We start from the raw sequence: 21458 nt of genomic DNA, 5'->3' as shown, positions 1-21458 counted from the left end.
CAATTTTTGTGGTTCTTCTAATTTCCTAATTTTCCATTGTATTTCTGAACAACAATAGCAGTCAAAAGTTCAGTCTATTTTTGTAGTATTTATTTATTTTTATTTATAATTAATTATGACGCCGCCGTATTGTTGTATTTTTGTAGTATTTTTATTAATTTTTGGTTATTTTACTTTCATTTTTTGTTCTTCTACCACCTTGGTTTGTTGGAGTTTCCCTAATCATTATTGCCTATTATTTAACTTCAGTGTTCATTACAATTAATAAAATTCCTACTTTATGAACGATATGTAAAAGATGGCAATTAATTGTTTGAAATTATTGAGACATCTTTCTCGATCATAACTATATTCTTGTTAATTAATTATCACTTAAAATTACTCCAAAAAAGGAAATAATTTTAAGTTCATCTCTGACATATTTCCATTCTTTCATCGCTGTTGCACGTATCGGTTCAAGTGCCATCTTCACCTTCATCTTCCACCGATCGATCAGCAGTCGACCACCCTTTTTCCTTTCGCTTTCCGATCCGATTACTCTCGATTTCATTTCGCCCCGAATGTGGCCCCGAACAAACCGATGATGCACCGGTGTAACCACCACATCCTCCGCCAAACGGCCAGTTCGATATCAATGAACTGTCCTGAAGACAAGGGGCCACGAGGAGGAGAACCGCGCTGATTCTCGGTTTGTACCCCACCAGCCTCCGAGCGACGGAGGGACGGTTTTGGACGCTCCGGCAAGACCCGAATGCGTTGAACAATCGGCGAAAACCATTGTACCGGGTCGCGCACAGTGAAGAGGATTATATATAAAGCAGAACTTACCGCTCACAGCAACACATTCGGATCTGTGCCTCTTCCTACTGTGGAGTGTCATCCCCGTACAAGTGCTCGGTGCTCGGTGTCTGTGCTGCGTCGGTGCTACAACTCTTGACAACTGCAGCGGTGTGCAGTTTGCCTTCGCCCGTTGCATGTGCAAGTGCAACATAGTACCGTATCTGTGATACACATTTGGGTGTTTATTTTTTTGCAAAACTAACGAAAAGTGTGTGTGTTTGTGTGTGTTCTTTGAGTTATTTATTCGTTGTACATCATGAAAATTGTAAGTGAAAAAGTCCTGCTTCGCTAAAGAGTTGAGGAGTGTTTTGAATAATTGTTCAGTAGTTTATAGTGAATATTTAAATGCTTTATTCAACATTTATGATTGAAGTGTTAACTTATATTATATTTTCTTGATAAAATCATTCAACAGTATGTTGGTGGTCCTTGAAATTTCTTTAGGGTGTTTGTGAATTTTTATTCAAAATTTTCCATATAATTTTCAATACATTTCTTACATAAATAGTGTTTCTATGCATCACGCAGCTGAATAGCAACTTCTAAATTAAATTCAATTCATTTAACTGTTTTTATTAATTATTTAGGGAAGTCGTGAACTTTTTATTACATTGGAGCAAGATTTGATCCAAATTGTTACCAACAACAGTTTAACAATAAATTATCAATCGAATATAAAATTTGTAATTGCCCGGGATAAGACAGAAGAAAAACAGAGAGGAAATGACCTGCTAATCTAGTTTATATAAAATAAAAAATATGAACTTTGCATGGTACAGTTTTTCTCCTGTGTAAAACTGTTTAAACAAAAAAAAATATATTTTTTATTATTATTACTGTTATAGTAAGTCCCTTTACGTTTTGTTTCGCCATAAATTCAAAGTCCAATTTGTGATTTAAATTTTCATACTTCATTGACATTTTCTTAAGCTAAAACAGCTTTTATAAAATTTAAAAAAAAACTTATTTTTTTATTATAGAGTATGACGCCACGTCACCGTATTGTTTAAAAAATTAACTTAAAAGAATTTAAAATTCTTCAATAACTCGCTGCTAAAACCAACACAGCCAACTTTAATTAAACCAACCAGTAACTTTGCATAATTTTTCGCTTTTGACGTGATACCCCACACGATCACGATGCATAAAACCACAACCACCCTGAAGTCATCCAGACCTTATCGATCGCCTTCACAGTTTGGGATCGCTGTTTTTGCCGCCATAAAATTATGTTCGATCAATTGCTGCAGAAGCTACTCATCATGTCATTTATGCTAATCGTACCATACCGAGGCGTTGATTACGGTAATCCTGAACTAATGAGCAGCCCGAAACGGTTCGATTGTGAGGGATTCGAGAATCGTTCTCACCTGTCCGGTGCACGATGCGGCACACGGTTTGGTGGCCGCCACCTAATTGTGCTTGTTTGCAAGCTCGACAGTACTAGCGCAATTATGATTGTGCATTGATTGGGAAACAGTTCGTGTGGCGTTATGCCGGCGTCCCGAAAAGGGTGTTGAAGATTCGCGCAACAACACCCGTCCCAGTGTCCTTCTCCCCACAGTACTTCTTATTATTATCCCCACGCGCAATTCACCGATCACGTTTATACTCTTGAATGAGTCCGAAAACGCGAAACACACTTAGCTCGGCCGGTTTGATTGGGTGAGGGTGTTTATATTTAATTGATTGTAATGATAGCAAATAATCATCCTTGATGATTCTCAAGCATGGCCGGAAAGGTCATCTCATCTCGTATCGAATGTTTAAATATTTCGATAGAATAACTTTTCCAAACTGCCACAGCCACATGATGAAACGATTGTATAAGTCTGTCAAAGCATGCTTCATGAAGATATCCTCCTTTGCTTAGGCGTTTGCGATTAAACACACTGATTAGGTTCGGCGCGCGATTTGCCTCGATTGCCCATCCCCGGGGTCAAATGCATCCCGGTGCAGTTGTGCAGTTATGCAGCTTGAAGCTGTTGATAATGCAAAACCAAAAATCGTAACCCACCAACATCAGTTCTCGGTCGGTTTCGATGAAAAACGCTCGTGCAAAAGCAGCGGGTGGTGAAAGGCACACATAATCCGATTGTCTTGCGGCTTTTAGCTCTTCGCCTTGTTGGTTCGATCGAACCGGTAATGTTATTAAATTTGTACCTCTGTTTTTCAGGTTTTTTTTCCGCAGCGGAACGCTCTCCAATCGCTATTGAGTAACTGGGATATTAAGCTGTAAAATTGTTGATTAAACAGATGATTTCCATCTCAGTTTGGTAGAGGGATCTTCCTTCTTGGGTAGCACGAGCAAGGCGGGTTTTTTTGTTGTTGTTGTCAATTTCTATAAGCACAAGTGTAGCACTGCATCTGTAAGTTTTGCAAAAGGTCACACATTTTTCGATATGTGCCGCCTGTTTTCCGGCACGATCAGTGCAGATGTTTTTGTCTTAGAGTTGGTGGTTAGCTTGTAAGAAAACCTTCACGAAAAGCCCTCCATACATATGTTGCAGTAGCGAGATTCTCGACCAAGAGGTCAACACAACGCCAAAGGCAAGCTACTGTAGCTACTGGCGGTCCTTTGCGCTAAGGTGTGTCTAGTCGGAATGCATGCCACAAAGAGAACTGTGGTATTTTTGGACCACCTCTGGTTACCTTGCAATGTTAGAAAAAATATTTAGAATCTGTTTGAAACAGAAAAGATGGTAGAAAACTGAAAAAATAATGTTTCCGTAGAGTTTAGCGATACTTTTAAGGCTTTAACGTAAATAGAAAAAGCCTTGAACATCAAACAAAATCTTGCCAGTCTAAAATAAAGTGTAAAAACAATAAGTATTTATTGGCTCTTTTAAACATATGGAAAGACGTTAGTTCAGTTTATTTATTTGTTAACAATTTTGGGCTGTTTGTAAAATTTATTTATGAAAAGTATTGGATGCTACATAAGAATGTTTTATATTATTCTAAAATTCAATAAAACCAATGCATTAGTGCATTTGCATAATTGCCTTTTTAAAGCGTTTCCTAGTTCCATAGTTCTTTAAAGATTAAAGTTAATTAAATATATAAGCTCAGTTACTACATTTGTTATCTATTGATTGTGAAGGTAAATGTGTGAAATTAATCAAAATATGTTTGTTATGTAGAGTTTTATAAGAATTTATCTGAAACAGGCACATCGAGTTTCGAATAGCTATTAGACAAATCAGGTCGTTGGTGTATGTCGGGGACTCACGATAATTTTACTCGGACAGTTTTGCAGACAGGAGTCAAAATTGTGATATTTTAAATGAACTTGTGAGGAAAGTATAAAACATACATTTAAAAAAGCAAATAAAATTAAATACAACAACATCAACTTTATGACGTGATTCTTATTCACAAGAACGTTCTATCCTTAACATTCTAGTCAACTTTTAATAAACTCTGAGAGCAAGTTTTAAAAAGTAATTAAAACTATGAGTAAAATGGTACAAAAACAGATTAGAAGAATATTTTTTGCTAAATAGCAACTTGTTATATGTTCTGTTAAAATTATGTATGCTCTATTTTTAAAGAAAATAATTATACGATATTTGAATTTGGTTGATCTATACTTCCTCCATCATAACCCAACGTTTCTTTAAGCAGACCTTGCAAAACTTCCAACAATTGCACAAGAAAACAATACAAACATGTGTAGGTGAAGTCTAAAAAAAACATAAAACAACGGAAGCATATCTACATTTATGTTGCAGATATGCTACACCGTTCGAGGGCATGAACAATCGTTATGATGATGTGAAGAAAAAAAACTCTTTTACGAGGTATTGGTAACACCTTGGCCCATCCAACCAAAACACGGTTCCAAAGCACAGTGTAAATGATCCGAATTGCACGGAGCTTTTTCTGTATCTGGTTTTCAGCAACAATCAAGGAAGCTAATCTGAATTTTCACTTACAATAGAATGCATAAAACTGTTTCGAAAAACCAGTCCGTTTCTTTATTCGAAGCAAGTACGACACAGTTGCTTCAAACGATTCACAGGGGGCATAAATAAAAAATATTTACGTTTTTATGTTCTTTTCCCATGCTCATCCCTTAAACAACTCAGTTCTCAGCTCTGCTACTAAGCAGTCAGAGGAAATCGAAGGAAAAACATGAAAGGTTTATCAGTTAAGGGACCTGCACACCAATTCCTCCCGTCACCCATTCTTAAGTGGGAAGGTCGGCGGTAATTATGTTGTGCTGTTCCTAGAGCACCTTACCATTTCGTCACCAAGCGTGACTACCAGCATGACAACAGTGATGCCGGGGAGAGAAACAAAAAATCCGGCATCCTCGTCTTCATTTATCGCGCGTCTTCATTTCTCAATGCAATCGAATCGTTCGAAAAGGTGGAATGGTCGTTGTTGGATACTCGGTTTTGCCATTTCTGCCATGGTTGCTCGTGGTTTCGCTTTGATCTCTATCCCCGGCGAGCGCTATGTGTGTTCGAGTTTTGCATCCGCACCAACCGAGCACAATGTAGATGCATGACTTACCTAGACACTTGGTGCCCAAAAGATGGTGCTCGCTCTACTTGTGCAACTGCCGATTGACGCTGCAATACCTTCCCGGTCGGGACCATTCTTGTGCTTCGATAAGAAAGCTCTAATCTGGCAGACAAATGCAAACGGACACCATTTGATGCACAACAATGTTTTCATTGAAAGACACTCCAACAACTCTCGGCCCCCAGGTGCCTGGTTTCGCCTGCTCGAGATGCTTTTATGATAATTTCGTGACCACTCAACCGTGAGTTGGCGGCATAGATGCTCCTATTTTAATGGGTCACTCTTGCGGCTCGACTTCGACTTCTTCGTCGCGTTGCGAAAGCGTGCTAAGGTTACGGTCGATTGTATCTTCGTTTCACGTCGGTCATTCAATTGTAGATCCTGCTGGCAACGTTGGTGGCGGCGTGCTCGTGCGCCCGTCTGGACAACAACTATCTGCCCCCACCGGGAGCGGCTTCTGCTGGTGGTGGCCCGGGACTGACGGCACCATCGCCGGGTGGAGGTTCCCGACCGGGTGGTGCGGCTGGTGGTCCGGGAGGCTTCGGTGGTCCCGGTACGGCACCGGGCGGAGGAGGATTTGGAGGTAGTGCACCGTCCGGTGCTGGATTCGGTGGAGCTGGACCTAGCGCTGGAGGATTCGGAGGTCAAGCACAACGACCGGGTGGAGTTGGTAAGATGTGGGATGGGGCTTGCTGGAGATAAGCATCGTCTAATACAGCTGCTCTTCTAATACAGGTGGTGGTCCTGCGGCAGGTCGTCCAGGAACGCCTGCTCCTGCTTATGGTCCTCCGTCCGGTGGATTCGGTGGTGGTGCTCCGTCGGCCTTTGGCAGCGGTGCTGGAGCTCCCTCGGGTGGCTTCTCGTCTGGGGGAAGCGGATTTGGAGGAGGATCTCCAGGGGCTGCACCTGCCGGTCCAAGCCAACCGCCGATCGAGATCATCTCCTATGAGAACATGAACAATGGTGATGGAACATACAAATACAGGTGACTATGGAATTGGAAACTACATTCAATGTACAGTATTGCTGAAAGTAATTGTTTCTTTCTAGCTACGAAACGGCCAACGGTATCAAGGTACAGGAACAGGGAGATATCAAGAACAAGGGCTCCGAGAACCAGATCCCAAGCGTGACCGGTTCCTACTCGTATACCGCCCCTGACGGACAGGTCATCACCGTAACATACATCGCGGACGAGAACGGATTCCAGCCTCAGGGTGACCATCTGCCAACGCCACCACCAATTCCGGAAGAAATCCAAAAGGGACTTGACGCGATCGCTGCTGCTCAAGCTGCCGGTGGTGGTGCTGCTGGCGGTCCAGGTGGCCCAAGTGGTGCAGGTGGATATCCTGGAGCGGCTGGCAAACCATCCCAGGGCTATCCTGGTTCGGTAACTGGATCGGGTGGATATCCTTCCGGTGCAGGTGCACCAGGCGCATCTGGACCAGGCGGCCGTCCAGGACAGGGTGGCTATCCGAGCGGACCGGCCGGTGGAGCTGCTGGATATCCCGCCGCTGGTGGTCCTGCCGCACCCGGTGGTCCCGCTGGCTATCCTTCCGGTGGTCCCGGAGCACCTGCTGCGCCACGTCCCAGCGCACCCGGAAGACCATCAGGCAACGGGTCGTTTAATCCGCAGTCCGGTTATCAGTATTAAAATGCCACCATTATCACATTAAGCCCGCAAACATCAGATGCACAAGTGCATTTAAACAGAAAAGAAACAAAAAAAAGGAAACAAACGAAAACGATACGAAAATAAGGTGTTCACTCGCTGTAAATAAGGTGAAATGGTGAACGGTTGTAATAAAAAGAGAAAAGTGAAAACTGAAACCCGTCGTCTCGAGTAAGTCACTTCTGATGTAAGCTAGCAGCTGTATGAATGGTTGTAAAGTTGCGAGGGAAGTACTGGTTTGAACTTGATCTTGAGCTGACGGGAAAGATGAAGGTCGTTGGGTCTTTCTCGTTAAGATGAATGAACAGAAAAAGCTCTGAGGTTGGATTCGAAGTCGAGTGCAAAGCTTTACATTCAAAGCTCCCCTCAATCTCTTCGAAAAAAGCTCATCTAGGGATATGCTTGCAAGAGAGAAATAAACAAATTTTGAGCTGGTCAAATCTTCTCCACATGATGATTTATTTGAAATCTTTTTTCCCGTTCCCTTCTAATATCGATCAAACTTAGCCATAAATTATGGACATGTCTATTTAATGTCATCACAGCGTTCATAATTGCCCTGCCACGCTTCTACCAGCCACGGCGATTGATTTATTTTCAATGCTACCAGACTCGATTGTAAACGAAAAACACCCAGTAAAGAAGGCGTGATGATAAAGTATCTGAATAGAAGCTCACTTTACTCACGGCGCACGGACACACGTTATGTGGTGCGGTGAGCATAATTTGTACAAGTCAATTTGAAGCACCATCCGTCGCGATCAACCGCGTGCATCGGATCTAATCCGTCGGATCAGTCGAAAAAGTCGTGACGTGGTGGTTTGAACGCTCTCGCCAACCATGCGGCAAGTACACTCTTTGCATGAACCATATAGTTGCTCAAAAAAGGAACTCGACACTCGGCTGACCCTCAAATCCCATGACTTCTTGCAGCTCATCAAACATTATTCATGATCCTAACTACACTTTGAAATGTCATCCCTATTCGTTTGTGGTTTGTGTGTGCGATCGGACTCAATTGCCCAGCGAGATTACCTCCCGGGCCGTGAATCGATCGTGACACAATATTGTGCCAAGAAAATTCAGAGTAGGTCGCTACAAAAGGAAATCGGTAAAGCTCGCCCATCACTCTCATCGACGCTCGGTGGCGGAAGCTAGCATTGAACGATATTTATTAGGCATTCATTATCGCTTGTTCACTGTTGCGAATTCGATTGCAATATCTTCTGGTTAATGGGAATCCATATGTAGTGAGAAAGATTTATTCAGAGTGGCTTATTGTGACACATGTTATCCAGATAAGGCATTCATACGAAACGTTCGTTGCTGTAAATATGACTTATAGTTGCTCGCAAAGCTCAAATTTATTGAAAGTGCTGTATGTCAAAGTATTACCAAATGAAGAGCTTGCTTTCGACAAACAAACAGATTTTTCTTGGTATTTTGTGTTTGTCCCCAATTGATGTAGTATTTTGGACTTAATTACGGTAAAAATTAATTAAACAATAAAATCCTAATGTTCAATTTGATATCTTTTACTTTACATTGTAACGTATGAAAAATGCACGTTTTGGCAGTCATTTTCTTGATAGGTTGATAAGGACTTCTTCGAGGAAACAGTTATTAATTGGTTAGAGAGCTCACATATTCGTAAAAAATCGGTTCTCAATCCAGTCTAATCCAGTCTAATTTAATTAGCTTCAAGAAGATAACTTTCAATGACTTTTAAAATTTACTAAATGATTCTTACCCCTCATTCCTTAAAAAAATCACTTTAAATTGTCAACATAATATAGTTGACGTGCAAATCATTTGCCTACACATTGTCGTTCGATTTATCGCCCATCGGTTACATCACCAGACTTTAACTAGAGTTGCCTACCTGATCAGTAAGAGAATCTTAGATCTAGGTTAGATCAGATCTTAGAGATACAAACATGACTTGCTAAACTCCTTTACACCACGTGACCGATAGTCTATTTTTACTTTGAAATAACGGATCAAATGGAATATGACATCAGTCTTGTCGAGCTAAGTATCATATTATGTTCCTTCCAGAAATCGTGAATCACGGCTTTTGCTTTTCGGTTAAGGCTTCTTTTTTTTTTTTGGATAAGGATAAGGATTACAAACTAGACTTTATAAACTATAAGTTAATTCTTGATGAAAACATGAACTTTGTAGTCCCTTGGATCGAAAGAATCTATGGATGTCACACACATAAAGAGATGTCTTAAAATAAGTGTTCCATTGGTAGTTACTTTAGAACAACAGATTTCATGGTATGCAAGACCCCTTTAATAATGAGATCTCTTGGTAAATGAGGACTATGGATCGCAAGAAGACGAAATCTCTTGGATGGTTTTGGTAGACGAATCATCATTTACGACAAAGCCCTTTTGAAGGATGAGGCGGGATTTTTCATGACTAAATTAATTTTGTTATGAAAATGAATTGAGCTCAGACAATAAATTCAAATGAATTGATGTCCACCCTGTAAAGGAATTGGACGAGTTAAGCGCGTGAGATTAAAAACTCATAAAATGTATTTTCTTGGCGATATTTGTTCCCCTTTTTTAACTAACTTTTTTCCATTAATATTTCTTGTTTGTTATCATCAGCTAAGATAAGTATTTAATTACTAGTTAAGTGGTTATATTTGTCGAAATAACTTCTCTACAATTGAATTTCCTCACAAGGATCGTGAATCTATACGCCTAAAGGTATGCAATGATTTGTAAAAACTTTTATTCGCTCTGTCTATAGCTACGGAATTAGAAGGATGTAATTTAAGCCCCTTCTCCCAATGAATGCTGATGTCCAAGTGCGCTCTCATCGTTGATAGTTTCTTTGAAAAAGTATAACACTTATCTTTATTGCTTCCACTACAAATTTGCATGATACGCTAAGGCGCCTCACTTATTTACTATCGTTTTGACCGTTAGCTTAAAAATGCTAAGTTCACGGGTGTAACATTCACCTCATTTCGCATAATTACCCTCCCTTATGCTTCGACTCACAAAGACACTCACACACACTCACAAATCGCACCCTTTGCAGCCATAGCCCACATAGGTCATCACTACGAGGACTGTTAATCCAGTTGCCAAAGCTTTTGACATTTTTTACCTATTTTTTAGTTTTTACACACAGCCTCAATCCGTTTTACGACTCGTCTACCCTATTGTGAGTATTATGAAGACCTTTACCATCGGCAACGGCTTATCTCCTGCTGTTGTACCGTTGCCATTGTAAGCACCAGTGCGAACAATTTCATTCATGCGTTGTATGTTTCGTTTGCTCCGACACCTCGAACCACACGTGTGCTTGGCCTCCCCGGTTCCAGGTTGTACCGCGAGGAAGAGCAGCGTGTTTATCAGCCAAACACCTTTGAAGGTGTCAATTATGTTGAAGATAATAAATCAATCCTTCATTGTTGCAGCGTTTAGCGTCGAACGCGACCGAATAGTCGCATTCGAGATGGGAGGATGGTGGACGTTCCTGCGACTTCGAAGGAGAACCAGGAACGCATCCACCGATCGGTAGTCGGCAGAGCTAAACAACAATGATAATCATTTTCTGCTGACCCTGGAATATGAAGTCGGCAAAATACACACCTTCCAGAACTGTGTGTCCTCCGTACCGCCGACAAGATGACATCCTTTAGTTGGTGCTTTTTTTTGTTTTCTCGAGCGAACCGTCTCATGCGTGTGTGTATGATGGAGTCGTGTGGGATTTTTATACCTCTTCTTTGAGTCACAACTTCATAAGGTCAGTCTGGTACGCTGGCCAATCGGTACGAGTTCGAAGTTCGCCAATGTCCGGAGCATCTTCACCCATGTCTTCAATCCGTCCGTTCTGTGCAAAGTGATCGCATCGGCTTACTCCGTTGGCAGATTGGAAAAGGTGAAACTGGTTTCACCAAACGTCCCTCCCAAACGGCATCTTCCTTGACATCTCGGCCCGAGTCGCGTCAGGCGTGCAGGAGTCGTGCTGTTTCGCTCATTCGACGTTACGATGGAGCGGTCGTAATTGATAACTTGATTTTCGGTCCGGCTACACGCAGCATCAGTTTTTCGATGGAAGATTCTTGCGCTCGAACACCGTTGAATCTCCACGCCATGGGTGCTACCGTTAGGGGCATCGGTTTTGAGCATACCGAGGGTGACTCTATTAGTCGCAAAGGAAACACCTTTTTGGCATTAGAATTCCCCAACCAAACGAACGGAAGGCAATAATTTGTCGTACGATGCTGATGATGATGATGATTATGATGATGCTGGTGATTCGACGGTATTTCCCCATGAATGGACTGAATTGTGTCCGAACAAGGAAGGACAAATAAGGAATCGTTGGAAATCGTCCATTAGAACTTATCTCGTATTTGAATTTGATTGTATTATTTCAGATTTGATATGAGTTTATGAGAATAAAGAGATTAGCTTAAGTGATTGCATTTAACTTGTTAATCGTACGTGTTTTTTTCAGCTAGAAATGTGCTGTTCTTTTATTATTGAATTATTTTTATAAAATTTTCAGTCCTTATTTCATAGAATTTTTTTCTGATTATTCATTAATTTCATTGTTCATTTATTTAAATTTTTATTTCGTGAACCACCACTTAATTTTTCAATTATTTCTTTCACCTACAAATAGTAATACTTTGTAATAGGACAAGTATAAACATGCCATTAATATTTTATTGCTTTTTTTTTGTTAGATAAGTTTTATAAACAATTATTTATTACTAAACTTTAAAATTAAATTTATAGACTTCCAATTTTATTAATTCAACCAATTTTATTTTATCCAACAACTTATTTCCAATTTTATTACTTGATTGATTTCGTTGCTTATTAGATAATTTTTATCCTTATCATTATTTTTTTAATTTAAAGAAACAAATAATGGATTCTGTGCAAATGCAAATTCCAATTCTAAAATCTCAATATTTGTTTCCAAATAAATCTCAATTTATTTATTTGTTTATTCATTTTATTATTTATTTTCTTATTTATTTATTATTAAGTATGGCAGCTCGTATTTCCACCCCCGCTCCAGCACCGCTTTTAAGTACTAAATTAATTAACAATAATAGTAAGGCTAATACTCCTAATTTTTTGCTTTATATCAAGCACTATGTTCAATTAATAAAGTTCTAAATGTATGGCTTTGATTAACATTATCTATACATAAACTTTAGCTAACATTTTTGGATCGTTTTTTGTAACCAATGAATGTTTGATTTGAAAAGGATATATTCTCCAGCTTCTTCAGAAATAAGTTTTATGATTCGGCTGAAGACTATCATCCTCTTGAACATTTTCCACCAATTTTAAGTACTATCATAAACAAAGTATTCACACAATAAAATAATAATAAACAATGTGAAGTGCATCCCCGAACAGTTAATTATAATAATTTACCCATCCGTAACCTAATTTTTATGCATGTTTTTATTACACCGCCACCGGTATGGATGCAACCGTTGAAAGGTTATTGTAATAATGTAATCAAAATAATAAAATAAAATCGATAATGGTTACAGCTTCTGCCCACCAGTGTTTTACTGCACCGGCAATACGATCCCCTCCACGAAACCGTTATCATTTCACGGTCCCAAACCAGTCGAGATCATCCAAAATGAAAATAAAAGTGACTTTAGCAGATACCAGTGCCCTGTCTCACACACGCCATCCACTCGCCAAGCATTCGTTCGTATCGTTCAATCTGTCCCCTGGTGCATGTACCCCATCGAAGTCGCACCGAAGCGCCATGTACTTGGTGTTATGGGACTCCGTATAGACCGTGGTGTAGATGGCATCGGGTAGCGCCCTCTTTTCTTGAGCGTACGTACTCCAAAAGACCCCAAACGAAGACGCCGAAATGCCACGACCAGCCGGCAAGCATTTAAACCGCTGTAGAGAAGAGCCTAAAAAAAAGGTATTCGGGGTGGGAAAGATCATCTTCACCGTCTGTCCAGCTGCAGCAGTGTGGCGCGTTTGGACCGGCTTCTTCATGAGATTGGTGCGACTATGGTAATAATAACAATAATCAAGTACCTCCCAGTTCGCGTGCGGCTAGGCACCCGAGGTGGTGTCAGTGCGCTGATGGGGAAGGGTATATTGTATGCGTGAGTAGGTTGGGGTCGGTAGGTTTCGTGGTCAGTTGCACGAGGTAGGGGACCGTTGTCGCTGTAAGATCATCCCCGAAGTCACTGCAAAAGGGATACCGCTTGCTCAGCTCCAACAGCATCCCTGCCCTTGTACAGCACGGCATAGCTCGCTGGAGGTGGAGGTACATCAGCGACCGCACCGCACCGACTACATACTACCCGAACGTGCGATATTCGGCAACAATCCTCGAGGTGCACACCGTGCGGATATAAATATCTCCCACGAAGAAGCCTCCCATCGACAGAACGAAACGTCACCACGTCCGAGCAGGATCGCAGGCCTTCGGTGTCTTCTCGGTGTAACGCGTAACGCAAAAAACGTAGTGTGAAGTGTGTGAAGCCAGGAATAGCAAGAGAAATTTTAGAATGAAAGTGATTGTAAGTTTTGTGCTGAACCATCAAGAGCTGAAGTGTGTTTTAGTGTTTTATGTTATTTTGTTTGTACACTTCTCCCGCGGCTAGATTATCATCTGTGTCTGTGTGCTGTTGGCTTTGGGTGATGTGGAATGTGCACCACAGGGGCCAACGACGGAACCAATTCCTATCATCCGGCAGGAGCAGGAGGTGAATCCGGACGGTAGTTACAGTTGGAATTACGAGACGGGAAATGGTATTGTGGCGGAAGAACAAGGCTTTCTGAAGAATGCTGGAACCGAGCAGGAAGCACAGGTGAGATGGTGGAACATGGTGTGAAAAATGCAATCATTTTGGAGTTTATGTGTTTTTATGTTCTATTTGGAGGTTTGTGATATTTTATCCTAGTCATTGGTGTATGTGATGTGCATGTGTTTAATAACCTATCACGTCGATGCAAAATTTAACTCGTTTCACATATACCAGACGAACAGATCCGTAAGAATAATTGGCAGGCAATGAGTGTAGGATGTGGATTCTTTTGGTCAGAGTTTTGTGACCGGTGTCAAATATTGATAAGGAATTAAGAAGCATAATTTCATAGTTCAATTGCTTGAACCAAACATTGTCGGTCACCGGTGTCACGTGATGTGTTGGTCACCAGTAACTGACATGGCGGTTAACGTACGTAAGGTTCTTAAGCTTCAGTATGATTTTCAAACGTTAATCTCTGAATAAATCTTGATTTGATCTTACCAAAATTTAATTGAAAATCCAAAAATATTTGCTAATCCTATTTAACTTTGCCAAACAATTTAAAATGCTTGCTTTTGTTAAATAGAAATTTGCCTTATTTAATTTACTACAATACTTTACTTTATTGAGCTTTTATTATTTCATTTATTTTGTATTGTAGCTCTATTTAACTTCAAGCAGTTCTCCTCTAATTTTTTTACTTTTTACGAGCTTCTATGTCACACCGGCCAACTAATGGCTTACCAGACTTGCTAATACCATGTAGGTAGCTATTCAGTCCTCACTACGGGGGGACGGTCCAAATACGATTTGAATCCTGATCCTGCTGAGTGAAGTTTGAAGCCGTTTGTCGCCTGACCGCCCAAGCTTTTCCCCGCCATTTCTTAGTATCCTTCAAGCTAAGATACTGTTAGATAATAAGGCTTCAACTAAATGAGCAGTAGTATGAATGTATAATTTTACTCTAAAACTGCCAAAAGTTCGCCCATTGCTCGAAATATTCTGAGGTTGTTGTTTATAATTAGCAGTTAGCTACAAAGTCAATCCATAAAGCTTTTATTTATTTGTTGATGTATAAGTTCGAGGTCAAGTTTTACTTTACCTTTCTTTTATTCCAGTTAAGTAAAGTTTTCAAAAACATTATATTTTATATTCATACTGATATAGCAACATATTAAACCAATCTGCGTTGAACGCTGTCTTTCGTCCCAATCATTACTAAGAATGAAAACGAAACTAAACGCCCTTCGGTGACGAAAGTTTTTATTTTACTTTTAAAATTCCTCCCCATCGCATGCCCTTAAGCGGACAATAGAAGACAAACTTTTGCACGACCCAGTTGCTGTTCGGCTTGTTACCGAAAGCGGTGCTTTTATGTAAGAGTTATCGGAAATTTGAAACGCACCACCCTGATTGCATCGATTAAAGCGTTCGCGCACCACCAAACCAGACCCAGACGCTCCCCCAAAATGCGGCCAATCCACCCTCAATTGCTGTCGTCCATTAATCAAAACCGCTTTACGAAGCAAATATTTATAGCTTCTTCTGATTATCGTCCACCACCCCGCTAGTTGCCCTGTGACCTGCACAAAGAGCAGTTCATCAGCGAGCTTTTCTTTCTAATTCCCTCCCGCGCTCACCAGTTTCACCAGTTCAATGCTCAAAGTTTAGTTGGAATTTCTAGCCAGTGAGGTGCGTCCCTGGGTCACGGATGTCACTGCCGGCTGGGGTTTGTATGGGTGACACTGATCGAGGGTGACACGATGCCATCGAGAGTTGACATGCTTTTGACGAGCTGGCATGCAACGGCAATGGTGCCTTATGCCATCTCGATTCCCTTTTCGATCGTGCATCGTCGCACCGCAATCGAACAGGATCCAGATCCGAATGGTCACACGGATTAGGGAAGCTGCTTCTAGTTGCGCAACAGAGCTGTGGCTTGGCTCGTTGCATGACCCATCGATGGTGACTGGGAAAGCGGTGGCTAGAGGTGTGGGTTGGTGCAAAAATAAACGAAATAAACGGCAGCACTTCGGGAAAAGGTTAATTGGCTTCCTTCTGCAAAGTGTTGCTTGAGAGAGTTTGCCCGGTGCTGGGTGCGGGTGCTTTTATTTTGGTTTTGTGTAACGGTTTGCTGTCATTTCGGTGGCCAAATGTTGGCCAAACCTTTTGATGATCCAATGGCAACCAATCTATGCCCCCAGGGAGGAGTGGCGAAGCGATATGGTTCAATCTGGTTATGATTTTATTTTTCGGAAACCTGCCAATAAAAGTGATGTTGCAAATTTAGTGCAATCAACCATCAGCTGGATGGCCAGTTGTGACAAAGCTGTTTAGCAGCGAGTTTCCTCTTTTTCTGGCTGTTTCAAAGCATTTGATCAGCTCGATTCTCATGCTTGAAGCTGACACCATTATCAAAGCACTGTCGCATCCGTTAGCAGAATTAATCTCACATTGAACATCAAGTCAAAGTGTAAGCTGATATTCAATTGCACAATCTCACCGGAGCAAATGAAACAGTTGCCAACTGAAGCGGTGTCGGCATTTATCCGGTGCCGGTGCATTGCAAAAGCTCACTTAAACGGCGTCATCAGAGTTACTTTGCCTCCTTGTAATCCCAAACACACACACACACACTACATGATCACCAAAGATATGAGCGGACGCCAAAGATCGATTGCAATTGCGTGGCGCATCGCAAAGAGAACAACCCTCTTGAACGTTTCGATGCGTGCACCTCAACGAGCGAGGATGAGTAATTAATTGATACTTTGTGACTGGCTTTACCGATATCCAACGGTGTCCACTCAAACACACCAGTCTTGTCCTTCGAGACGTACGTGCAAGCATGCTCGTACACGCCTAGTCCTGGCCGGGAAGGTTAAAAGGCAACAAGGGTTCGTCGCTTTACCACTAACCAGCTTCTTCTTACTGCACAGGTCGCTCAAGGAGAGTATTCTTACACGGCACCGGACGGACAGCTCATACGGGTGCAGTACATCGCGGACGAGAACGGTTTCCAGCCACTTGGCGACCATCTGCCCACACCACCCCCCATCCCACCGGCGATCCAGCGTGCGCTCGAATATCTGGCCAGTCTGCCACCGAGTGATGACTCTTCGCGGAGGTACTGAGCGAGAAAGTAGGGCACGCAACGGGCCAGCACAACTAGCACGTAAAACAAGACTCATCAATCGCCTATTTAGTGTTATAGCAACGGTACAGTTGAGATAAGGATTGAGAAATTGTAAGCAAAACTCACCCATACACATGACTTGTACATCGCCACATTCACATACAGCGAGGTATGTAAATAAATCATAACGTTTTTTTTATTTAAATCCAATAATTGTATAATTTTATTCTCTCAACGCAACACATCATCACATTAAAAGACCTGAAATGCTCTGTGTATAATACAACAAAAAAAACTCAAACTGCTAATCATCAGGCTCACAAACATGGCTTCATCATTATCGAACTCTTCGTATCACAATGTTTGGCTCGACATGGCTCAACAGCAGCATTATCCTTCACCGTGTCAAGCTTTTAACTAATCCCCCGACAGTCCGATAGGCTTTCGAGTTTACCCATCAAACTAATCACCCTCAAGCATCCTTTATGCGATTCGTGTGCGCACGCGTGCTTCTAACCGCGTTCTCGCACCCACCAGAAAAAAAAACAACCACCCCCTACCGGTTGCCTCTTTGCATCCTTCCTGGGGCAAACTGCTCGTAAAAACTACCGATCATCCGATCGCACCATAAACCAAAGCGAGACGAAAACGAAACATTTTAATCTCAAGGCAAGTAGCATGCGAGTCGGTGGATGAATGAACGATGCCATGGTAAGAATATGATGCTTTTGGCTCGTTCTTTTTATTGCTAGCAGGTATCGGTATCGGTTTTCATGTGTTGTTGTAGTTGTTGGAGCAGGTGAGGAAAGCATTCCCATGTGGCGCCCTCTTGGTATTGTCTGTTAGTCAAACAATCTGCTGGCAAATGCACTATGGGAAATAACATAGGTTTATGAATCCATAACGATATGAATAATATTAGCTACCTGGGAAATTTGGAAAAATAACGGTTTGTAGCATTTTACAAAGCAAAAGCAAATACAGAAACTCGAGAAAAACGCTTGATGTCCGGAAAGAAGAGCTGACATCTGAACATGTTTTAAATTTCTTCTCCTGTCAAATGACCAATCTAAAGATTTTATGTCAAATTTAAATAGATGTGTGTGTGGTGTAAGGGAAAGCCAAAGGCGACAGCGTTGCCAGCCTTCGCTCGGCAGAACCGGTGTTTAGCTATACAATGGCCTCCCTAACCTACTAAGAAGATATCTGCGAAAGTACCTCTCTTGGTTACTTTCCAGAGCGATCTATAGCGTCTGTGTGTTTATAAAATAAATTGTATTATTCTCTTGAATGATGCAGTAAAATCCTCAAGAATGATCATTACTAAGCGACCAGATAAACCAAAATCATCATGTTATTTACTCAAATACACAGTGATCTACAGGAGTTTGGTTCATGTTCAAGATGTACTTTTTTACATTGAAATGAATTTCGCACGTCACTGACTCTGAGATAGAAACATCCTCAGTATTAATCCAGATTATTAAGTTCCTCTCTCAGTATTGCTTACAATGAAACGATCAGCGTAGAATTTGATGCAGATATATTTGTGATTGCCACGAAAATCACAGTATGTGTTTTGAGAACTCCAACCAAAAACTCAAAAAGTTGAAAACTTTACATCCAAAAGAACACAAAAATCGTGTTTATTGACAGCGTTGTTTTGACCATATCCGAAGTTCTCGGCAAACCCCAATTCGTGTCAAACACCGAGACATCCCAATCACGATAGTTATTTACTCAGAATACTAGGTAAGAAATTTCTTCCAAACACGAAATAGCTGCTCATACCATCCAATGTTTATAAAAAAAATATAATATAGACTAAGCTCATCCCACTGTTCTCCGATGGCATAGCGTGAAAAAAGAATCATGCTCAAAGAAATATTTCTTCACCAAATCTAGCTTGCCCACATTCAACCCTTCACCCAACACACCACCCCACACCCAACGAAACCCATTCGACCCCATTCACCCGCATCCGGATGAATTTCTTGGAAGCGTGATGGATTTAGCGGCACCGATCGATGCGGTGTTTATTAATTGTTTTGATTATGCCCACGAGAACGACGGTACATCCGCCGCGATTTGGCGCGCTTAGTATGAATATTCATGAGCCCTAAAGAATATTTACGGCTGGGCGTTACCATGCGTGTTTTCCGCCCGATAATCCTGCGCTGGGCCCAGTTTAACGATTGTTCGTCCAGGATATCTTCCTACCAGCATCCCGTACCTGTATCCCGATCCCACCCGCTAATCGGCAAATAATTTACATCGTTTAACTTAATTGACTTCACCACGGCTTCATCCTGGCGCTATCGCGTCCGTCCCATCGGGTATCGTTTAGCGAAAAAATGACACCGGTACGCATATTTTATCCGAGTGTACCCTTGAATGAATGCATTTAGTGGACTAAAATTAGTTTCCCAAGGTAGACTCGCAAAAGGTGCTTATTTGTTTGTGTATTCGCTTAAGAAAACTGCATTCCTAAGAGCATGACCAAGAGGATGGCTCTCGAAGTCTCGTGCCAATTGAAGAGAGTTTGACCCTGCCAAATCCACTCCGATGCTCGTGTGCCAGATCATAACGATTAGCGGCTTGCTTCTTGTGTGATCTTCTTCTATCAGCGGTGCTGCTGTTGCTGCTACTACAACTACCTGTCAATGATGCAATAGCCCCTGACGGTGATGGTCCATCTGCCATTGATCCGGTGGTAATCAAATCTTCCGACTGTGGAGGGTGTCGTTGAAACTTATGCAAATTTTGTCTAACGAACAACTTGTTTCTAGGCCCCACCGCGTGTTGTGTTTTTCTTCTTTCTCTTCTGTACGATCGCTTCCATCGTAGCCGCATGCCATGGCTCGGGAATGGGTAGGAGGGCGTTAGATGCGCCTTATGGTGATTTGCTAGGACACACAACCGGACGCTGGTTCGCTTCGACGAAACCGATTCCAACTCTCAGCCCGAACCCGAAGTTTGAAAGGTGGACGAAATATAAAATTTACCGAAAAAAAGCACGAAAGACCGTTGCCATACGAACCGATATAAATAGCCAACGCCTTGCTGCGGCCGCTGCCAGATTTCTGTACCCACTGCGACGACCAACAGTGCTCGATCTCTTCTAGCGTGACGTAAACCATAGAATCATCTTCCGTGTGCCAGCTTTACAGTGAACAAAATGAACAAGGTGCGTAGTGTAGTGAGTGCGTGTGATGCTCTTCAAAGAACTCGAGTGTCAATATGGCCAGCGAAAGGGAAGTTACTAATTGTGTGACTGTTTGTATTTACTTGCGTGATTTAGCTCGTCTATGTGCTCGTGCTTGGGTTGATTGCATCCGTGACGGCAGATAAAGATGCCACCGTACTCAGACAGGACTCGGAAGTTAACCCGGACGGGACGTATCAGTATGCGTACGAAACATCCAATGGAATAGTGGCCGAGGAACAGGGTACACTGAAGAATCTTGGTGAAGAACAAGCGCAAGTAATTATCGATCAAACTCTAGTGAAAGGAACAGGAACGCCTTCCCTTATCAACTTATTTTTATTCTATTTACACGAAATTCATCCACAGGTCGCCCAAGGACAGTACTCGTACACCGATCCCGAAGGTAACCGTATCTCACTGCAGTACATCGCAGATGAGAATGGATTCCAGCCGCAGGGTGATCATCTGCCAACGCCACCACCCATCCCGGAGGCCATCGAGCGTGCCCTGCGACTGTTGGCGAACCTGAGCCGGAACAAGCGTGGTTCCGTGTAGTGTAGCTAGCAACAACAATCACACTGCGAGCCGTAAATAGTGAATTAGGTTAGTGATACAGGTCCCAGGCACTTGGCAGCAACTAGTCATGTTTCTGAAGCGTAAAGTGACAAGGAAATAAAAACCACCCTGCTAATAACGACGTGTCGACGCACGAATATTCGTACAAGGAGATCTTTTAGTGCAACATTTTACTGCAAAGTCTTAAACAGCTGTCCGTCAAATAACTGCAGGGTTCGTCACTGATTCGTTCGTTGAACTCGTTCGTTCCTGCTCAGTATCATTGGGCGAAAGTGATGCTTTGCCGCTCTTTACCTTCTTTTGTTTGGTGTTAGTAAGCAGTTTGTATCCTTGTTTTTCTCTTAAACAAACAAGCAAAACATCAACTTATACCAAAGGCAAAACACAACTCTTTGTCTACCCGCCAGCCCGCCTGAACTTGACATTGAGTATCGGCTTAAGATGGCGATCGCTTATGCAAACATATGGCTTCATGACGTAGATGTTGTGTTATGTTTTTCGTTTACGATGCAGATGAGATCCGAATTTAAAACCCTCCCAATCTCCATGCAGATGGGGGCGATGCAATCCGCCACGACCTTGTGCGTATCGGAGTTTAATTTTATGCTGCCCATCCGATACTGACCCACAAAGATTTATATTCACAGCATCCGAAAAATAAAACAAAAACACCACCGGGTGGTAGTAGCAATAATGCGCACCATCATGA

At 41.9% G+C, this 21458-nt stretch overlaps 4 protein-coding genes across 4 annotated transcripts in view; all 4 read left to right on the top strand.

Annotated features, from left to right (window-relative positions):
• LOC126565600 (endocuticle structural glycoprotein ABD-4-like) overlaps positions 1-21458 on the top strand; it is a 113351-nt gene that overhangs the window by 58878 nt on the left and 33015 nt on the right. The window lies entirely within an intron of this gene.
• LOC126560589 (pupal cuticle protein 36-like) lies at positions 1097-7108 on the top strand. The gene is made up of 4 exons (XM_050216548.1): positions 1097-1105; positions 5752-6043; positions 6109-6358; positions 6424-7108. Exons 1-4 carry the CDS (start codon positions 1097-1099, stop codon positions 7025-7027), a joined length of 1155 nt encoding a protein of 384 aa, XP_050072505.1. The 3' UTR covers positions 7028-7108.
• Positions 13587-16963, top strand: LOC126560588 (endocuticle structural glycoprotein SgAbd-8-like). The gene is made up of 3 exons (XM_050216547.1): positions 13587-13598; positions 13683-13889; positions 16769-16963. The coding sequence occupies exons 1-3, from the start codon at positions 13587-13589 to the stop codon at positions 16961-16963; spliced, it is 414 nt and encodes a 137-aa protein (XP_050072504.1).
• On the top strand, positions 20044-20853 carry LOC126565620 (endocuticle structural glycoprotein SgAbd-2-like). Its single transcript, XM_050222815.1, has 3 exons — positions 20044-20152; positions 20267-20449; positions 20540-20853. Exons 1-3 carry the CDS (start codon positions 20144-20146, stop codon positions 20726-20728), a joined length of 381 nt encoding a protein of 126 aa, XP_050078772.1. The 5' UTR covers positions 20044-20143; the 3' UTR covers positions 20729-20853.

This window comes from Anopheles maculipalpis, chromosome 3RL (assembly GCF_943734695.1).
Source record: "Anopheles maculipalpis chromosome 3RL, idAnoMacuDA_375_x, whole genome shotgun sequence".
In the NCBI taxonomy this organism is placed as follows: domain Eukaryota; kingdom Metazoa; phylum Arthropoda; class Insecta; order Diptera; family Culicidae; genus Anopheles; species Anopheles maculipalpis.
Note: the sequence above shows the minus strand (reverse complement) of the source record. Positions and strands in the feature narration are given on the sequence as shown.

Coding starts and splice junctions, on each gene's coding strand:
- LOC126565620 (XM_050222815.1), top strand. Junction 20,450..20,539: donor TTGGTGAAGAACAAGCGCAA/GTAATTATCGAT, acceptor ATTCATCCACAG/GTCGCCCAAGGACAGTACTC.
- LOC126560588 (XM_050216547.1), top strand. Junction 13,890..16,768: donor GAACCGAGCAGGAAGCACAG/GTGAGATGGTGG, acceptor CTTACTGCACAG/GTCGCTCAAGGAGAGTATTC.
- LOC126560589 (XM_050216548.1), top strand. Junction 6,044..6,108: donor ACAACGACCGGGTGGAGTTG/GTAAGATGTGGG, acceptor CTTCTAATACAG/GTGGTGGTCCTGCGGCAGGT. Junction 6,359..6,423: donor GATGGAACATACAAATACAG/GTGACTATGGAA, acceptor GTTTCTTTCTAG/CTACGAAACGGCCAACGGTA.